Source organism: Syngnathus scovelli, chromosome 17 (assembly GCF_024217435.2).
Source record: "Syngnathus scovelli strain Florida chromosome 17, RoL_Ssco_1.2, whole genome shotgun sequence".
NCBI lineage: Eukaryota > Metazoa > Chordata > Actinopteri > Syngnathiformes > Syngnathidae > Syngnathus > Syngnathus scovelli.
In genome coordinates this window covers 8362355-8369426 of record NC_090863.1, presented here as the reverse complement: position 1 = coordinate 8369426, position 7072 = coordinate 8362355, and the positions used below count along the sequence as shown (strand labels likewise).

The following is a 7072-nucleotide window of genomic DNA, read 5'->3' as shown; positions in this document are numbered from 1 at the left end:
TGACTAATCTACCCACTAGCTTTGCATGTGATTTTAAGTTAGCGAGCCATAGCAGGTAATAATTTTTTAAAGAAAACCTCACCTCATTTGTATGTGTTTTTTTTAGATAAAATGGAGAATCTTGGAAGATAAAAATTAAGCTGGCAGAAGACAGCCCATTGCAGATACACTCCGTCGATTATTTGTACCTTTAAGGTCGCTCACGCCATCATTGGCTGTAATTCCACTACTCTCCACTACAAGGCAATGTAACACCATGCACTAAAAAGCCAGGCAGGCCATACCTCCTGCAGACTTTTTTTTTTTTTTTAACAGAACCCCCAACCAGCCCTCCCCTCACTCTTTCCAGTACTTTCTGGTTTCTTCTCAGCGACAATCGCCCCCGCTGACTTACTGACTGACAACATTGGCGTTCATCCTCAGTCCTCATCCTCTGCGTCCAAAGGTCACGGTGCGGGTCGAGTGCGGACGCTTTTCGGAAATAGTGTGTGTGTGTGTGTGCAAGTGTGTGTGTCTATGTGTGTGTGCTTGCGTGTGAGAGCCAGTATGCCATGTCGTCCCCCGGCTCGTCGTTTGTCCAGATAAAGCACGAGGACCTGCTTTACTATGAGAACTGTGGAGGAGGCAGTTTTGGCAGTGTCTACAGGGCCCTCTGGATATCCCAAGACAAGGAAGTGGCAGTGAAGAAGCTTCTGAAGATCGACAAAGAGGTAGGACATCCATATACATGCAGTCACTGATGACAGCAAACTGGCAAAATGTTAAAAAGTTTCAAATCAGAGCAAGAATCCCTTCCCAGATTCCCCGAGAGTCCCCTCCTCCCCTGTTGTGTTTACCTAAAACATACCTCTCCGTGTGTTCCCCACCCATGCAACACTTAATGGAAGAAGAAATGATTTATGACGGGTTCCTCCTATTGTACATTGGTGCAAAATGTACATTAGGGACATGGTGACGTCACACGGCGAGGAGAATCCAATCGCAATTTCCAGCCGGCCGTGCTATTAATATCAAAATAGTAGAGGGGTTGTTAACCGGCGTAGCAGGAAGTTGGCTCCTATTGGTATTGTTGCAGCAACTCAAGGAAACAATGTCGTGTCAAGTATGTCTGATGATGGAGAAAAAACAAAGAGCAAGTTGATTAATTGTCACACTTGTTTCGTTCTCATTGGGCAGAAAAGGAAAAACGTGCGCATGGAGGTCATCCATCAGTAACGGGCTAATGGAAGGAATCCTTCAAAGGCATTCCTGCAACGCTTCATGTAAACGGGTCCTTCGTTTTGTGAGCAGCGTTATAACTTGTCTTCTGTACTTTCAAAGTGCCTTCGGTTTTGTAAAATAACTGCTCTTGCAAACGGTGAGGTCATAGTCCTTGTCCATAAACAGACTGTTTTACAAAAAATTATAATCATAAACCTTGTGCCGCTTATGCCTGCCTGTCGCTATAAATCGTAAATAAATTGAACAAAGATTAAATGACTAAATAACCAATTTAGTCAAATAGCATCATTTCCACGGCCCACTAGGCCATGTTTGCTCCCGTGGTGCCAAGTCTCAAACATCGCACTAATGACACAACATTTCAAGGATTGAAGTTGTACGCTTACAAATGATTTACACTCGATTATCTCAAAGCTCAAGTTTCTTTGCTGCGGTTGTTAGAGATTTGCTCACTCCAACTTATTTTGCAAGAACCAAAACAGAAGACAAGGAAGTTCTTTTAGACACCTGCAGGTGGAGAGTCCATTCGTCGCTGTCTGAACAGCGATTATCGAATGAAGTCTAAAAATCTCCTCCCTGCAAGGGCATATTTATTAGGAAGAACAGAGTGGGGGTGGGAGTGGACAGGTTTGGTGAACCCCCGGCCTCTGATAAGATCAGAGCAGGGGGTGTTTTACACTATTGTGGGAAACAGACTCTGCATTGTGAGGGCCAGACGTGATTGATTTAATTATTACATTGTGAGGGCCAGACGTGATTGATTTAATCATTACAGTCTACATTCCAACATAATCATAGGATCAAACTAACCTGAAAACCCTAACAGCGGTCATGGGAGAGGAGGAGGTTAATAATGTCTTACACTTGGCTCGTCTTCCCATGCAGGCTGAGATTCTCAGTGTCCTGAGTCATAAGAACATCATTCAATTTTATGGAGCCGTGCTGGAATCTCCCAACTATGGCATCGTCACAGGTCTGACCCTGTGTGAGTGTGTGTATGTGTGCGTAAGTGTGTAACTTTTTGGGTTTTTCAAGAAACAGGCCGTTTCAAAATTATCGCTTTGACTTGCGAACAAAAATTTTCCAAGATGGCGGCAGTAAGCTCCTCACTTCACAGCAAGTGAACAATCCTTGCTCCAAAAAAAAGTCTTTAAGATGTAAATTCCCAATCCCAATTTAAATGTATCGATAAAGTAAACCGAAAACATAAGCGTTATGCGTTCGAACAACCTGGTAACTTTATAGCTAGCTTAATGCTAACACACTTTCCTGTGTAAACAAACAACTCAAGCTAGCATGCACTCCAATACAGTAATCGTCTACAACTTGATGTACAATTTGACTTATGAGTTATTGCTGCTTTTTCTGGCTGGACATTTGAAACTGATACCAGCATGTTGTAACGATAAAGCATGACTTGCATTTGGTCAGAGGTGATGTATGAGTCAACATCGAGTCGGATCGGATCCAACGTTACAAAAAGCCGTTAAACGTTACGTCATACTGTGGGATGATACTTGACTTTGGGTCCATGTAAAGATATCCCGCTTTAACTTGTGTGCAGAATATGCCAGTGGTGGGTCTCTTTTTGAGTACCTATCCAGTGAGCAGAGTGAGGAGATGGACATGGAGCAGATCATGATGTGGGCTATACAGATGGCTAAAGGTATTCCTAAAAGACCACCACCAAGCTCCACCACTACAGAACAGTCAATATATTATTGTACAAAAATACTGAGCTATATTTATCATTTTATACATCCAGTTTTTAATGATGCTGTCAATTGTAATTATTAGGAATGCACTACCTCCACGCGGAGGCTCCCATTAAAGTCATCCACAGAGACCTCAAGTCACGGAATGGTAATATTAATATTTCTTCTTCCACTTCCACATTCTAACATTGATTTTTTTTTCCCAGTGGTCATGACAGCAGACAAAGTGCTTAAGGTGAATGTTAAAAAGTCTTCCTGATATATTCAAGTCATCCATGCCTTTTGAGAAATTATTTTGATTATTTTTGTTTTAATGGAATTGCAGATTTGTGACTTTGGTGCATCCAAGTTCTTATCCCACACCACTCACATGACTGTGGTGGGCACTTTTCCCTGGATGGCTCCGGAGGTCATTCAGAGCCTGCCTGTCTCCGAGACCTGCGACACGTACTCATATGGCGTGGTGAGATACTTCTTGCTTCAAAATTTGATGACGGAATTCCAATTTAAGTCAGAATGTAATTCCAACAAACACAGATATGGTAAAACTATCTAGTCGATTTGACTAGAGAATGTGAGTTATGTAAGTAATGTGTCTGCGCTGGTTACAGTAAATTTGTCAGACAAGTGTTGCGGAGCCCCAAACACGCAACGACGGCCTCGCTGTGTTCTGTTATTCATCAATGTGTCATGCAGGCAATGTTCTTATGCAAAGACAAACACTGTGTGAGCAGGTGCTGTGGGAGATGCTGACTCGTGAAGTACCTTTCAAGGGTTTTGAAGGGCTGCAGGTCGCATGGCTGGTGGTGGAGAAACAAGAGGTACACACACATGTGAACAAACACACTATGAACATGTAAAGTATACACACAGCATTTGAGGAGGCCGGATGAACAATGTGATGCTCTCATGGTTTCCACTGTGAGCCGCTGATGTGTATTTTTAGTCCTGACGTCAGTCATGTGCTCTGGTAAGGTCTCCGGTGGAGCTCGGCCAGTCTCTCCACTTTTGCTACTTTTACAGCTTGAGGAGAAATATAGAAGAAAGGATGTTGGCGATAAGAAGGCCGATTGACGACGTTTATTGGAGATGATGTTTATACAGCGTGTGTTTTAGTTGACTGACGCACTCGCTCGCACACACGGACGGCGGGGGCCAACAAACAACCCAGAGAACATGATTCCTTGTAGCTGTTGGCAACTCTCCAAATTCTCTCCCTAAATAAACCCAACCAACTCCTCTTTCCCAGTGTCTCTCTCTGCTTTCCCCCTTCGTTGCTTCGCCACTCTTCCGTCCTGACCCTCCTACTTGATCTTTCTCTCCTCACCGAGTGGCTGATATTTTAGGATTAATCCCCACAGAAAACAGTTTCCATTTACTGCCACGGTACGATGGAGTTGTCTGCTCTCATTCAGACCTGGGAGTGAATTTTTTCTTTTTTTTTTTAATGAAGTGGCATTTTTAATTTTTTTTTCATTTTTATTAATTAATTAATTTATTTATTTATTCATTTTTTTATTTATTTTTACATGTAACACCAATGAAGTGTTTTGTAACATTATGCACAGTTTCAATACTGCACCTTAATATCATCAAATGATAACTGTAATCAAATAACACTTTTCAATGGTAAACTTTGGAAAATGATTGTTCCAAATTATATATTTTTAATCAATTTCTTGTGTAGAGGCTTACCATCCCCTCCAGTTGCCCAGCAAGTTTTGCAGAGCTGATGAGGAAGTGCTGGCAAGCCGAGCCTAAGGTAAATCAATGCCTATTACATCTCATTGTCATAGATAATAGAATGTGATGTCATAAATTAATTTATCATCTTTGTGTTAACAGGAGCGTCCGCAGTTCAAACAGGTGCTGGTAACCTTGGAGACAATGGCGAATGATAGCAGGCTTCCTGACCAGTGCAACTCCTTTCTGCATAATAAGGACCAGTGGAGGTACACACACACAAGCTCAACCAAAAAAATCACGATGTGTGTGAGAGGTGTTTCATCATCGTTTTTTTATGGCTCCTCATGGTAAATTACCTACATCATGTTCCAAGCATAAAATTGCTTTGGTGGCAGGTTAAAAAAAAAAAAAAGTTTACTTTTATGCACTGCTCAAATGTCTATTCTCCCCCCCGCCTGCCCCATATAGAGGTCTATGGGCTATTGAGCTCAGGATTACTGACCCTGTACTCTGCTCCAGTCTATAATAAGCCCCCCTGCCCTGCTAAGTGTTCACGATAGAAACTCCTCTGCTCCCCTGCCGTCGTCCCTCCAACGAAGACAGAGACGTGACAAGAAAGAGTGGCCATGAGAATGTGTTGGCTGCATGTGAGCTAAAGGGGGGAGGGGGGGGGGGCAACAATTGTGATAGATAAGAGGGAGGTTGTAGCTGCCCTCAGCAGAAAAAGGAAGGTGTGACATTTTATGAATGTTTACAGCAAGACTATCATTTCTACATTTTGGTGTGGGGTGATTGAACAGGAACGCACACTATGACAACGTGATTGATTTGTTTCGTGTCCCTGAGAATAGCATTTGATCACTGGGACTCTAGCGGCCTCTTGTGGTAATGGACTATACTTACAAATTAAATGCAAAGCATTTAGTGCGTTCACAGATTTGTACGCTTGAGAGATGAAAATGTATTATGCACACATTCCAGGTGTGAAATTGAGTCGACACTAGAGCGCCTTCGGAAGCTGGAGAGGGAGCTCTACTCCAAGGAGAAGGAGCTGGAGGAGCGGGAGAGGCGGCTTCGGCTGTGGGAGGAGAGGCTGATGGAGAGGTCCAACATGACTCCGAGCCCCACCTCCTTACTCATGGATCGATCCAACATGTCGCCAGTGAGTCACGTGGTGAAGTCATGTCCATCTCATTCTGATTACGTGTCATTGATTTGGTCAAACTGCTCATTCAAATTCTGACATGTCTCTGTTTCTGCGTCCCATCAGTTCTTCACGTCCATCGGTTCCACCGGTTCCTTCTTCCGCTCGCACTCTCAAGACTCCAGCAGTGCAGGGCTCAGCAGTGCGGGGCTCAGCAGTGCGGGGGTCAGCAGTGCGGGCGTCAGCTGCCTCCTCCGCACTCTCAGCAACGGCGACAGCGAAAGGGGGGGCAGCGGTGCGGTGGGCTCTCTGGACAGCGGGCGCTTGCACGTCATGCTCCGAGGCTTGCAGGAAGAGGAGGGCACCCTGGAGGAGAAGGGCTGGGGCCAGAGGGATGAAGGCGGGAGCTTGGAGGGAGGAAGGGTGCAGGTGACGCTCAGGAGCTTCCCGGGGGGGAGGCTGGAGCGCGAGGAGAGGACGTGGGAGGAGGGGGACGTGGAGAGAGGCGGGATGCAGAGGAGCAGGGTGACCACTATCGTCCGAGGCTACTCGGGCGGCTTCGGAGAGGCGGAGGGGGAACAGGATGGAGGGTGGGAGGCAGAAAAAGTGGACGAGGGAGGGCTTGAAGGAGGGAGGCTTCCCGACATGCTGAAAGGTCTCAGTGGCAGTTTAGGGGGCTTGGGGGACATGCTGACCTTGGACGGTATAGGGGAGATGGACAGGCTAGGCGACATGGACGTGAACATGGGGGATGTGGGGATGGTGAAGCTCAGGAGCGAGATGGGGGTCAGGGGTCACTCAGGGGTGCAGGTGAGCATGCGGGCTTCCTCCAATCAGAACTCTGTGAAGAGCTGCAGCGTGCGACACGGATCCAAAATCAACATGGCCACCGCCGCCATGGACATGATGGAGCTCGACTGGTCCGACAGCGATTAGAAGACACGCGGCCATAACACAATGTGTGTATTAAGTTACAAAACACATCTTTTATTTGTTCAAATGTTCCTTTTTTTTTTTATCAAAGCAATAAACGATACCATTGTGTATGTACTGTGAAGACAGAAGACACTGAGATGATTGCTGTCAATGTTAAAGGCTTCACCTGTGTAATTTACTGTACTGCTACATAACATATTGTATGTCTGTGTGTTTTTTGCTTAGTGTGTAGATTGGAGTAGATTTGGATCAGATCTAACTGTGATCTTGTGTGATTTTTCATTTTTCAATAAAAAAAGTGATACAAATCTCACCACAATATGCAGTAAGGTATTGTATTTATTATTATTATTAAAATAAATGATAGAGG

The 7072-nt window shown here is 44.8% G+C and overlaps 1 protein-coding gene across 1 annotated transcript; it reads left to right on the top strand.

Moving 5' to 3' along the window:
• The first annotated feature begins 551 nt into the window (after positions 1-551).
• Positions 552-7021, top strand: LOC125985154 (protein kinase Npk). The gene is made up of 11 exons (XM_049747761.2): positions 552-710; positions 2107-2194; positions 2786-2887; positions 3019-3084; positions 3143-3171; positions 3262-3399; positions 3671-3757; positions 4624-4698; positions 4782-4888; positions 5604-5784; positions 5893-7021. The coding sequence occupies exons 1-11, from the start codon at positions 552-554 to the stop codon at positions 6700-6702; spliced, it is 1842 nt and encodes a 613-aa protein (XP_049603718.1). The 3' UTR covers positions 6703-7021.
• The last annotated feature ends 51 nt before the right edge of the window (positions 7022-7072 follow it).

Excerpts from the sequence above, each read along its gene's own strand:
- LOC125985154 (XM_049747761.2), top strand. The coding sequence starts at position 552 with ATGTCGTCCCCCGGCTCGTCGTTTGTCCAGATAAAGCACGAGGACCTG. Across the intron at positions 4,699-4,781 it reads GCTGGCAAGCCGAGCCTAAG|GAGCGTCCGCAGTTCAAACA; the intron begins GTAAATCAATGC and ends TTGTGTTAACAG. Across the intron at positions 4,889-5,603 it reads CATAATAAGGACCAGTGGAG|GTGTGAAATTGAGTCGACAC; the intron begins GTACACACACAC and ends CACACATTCCAG.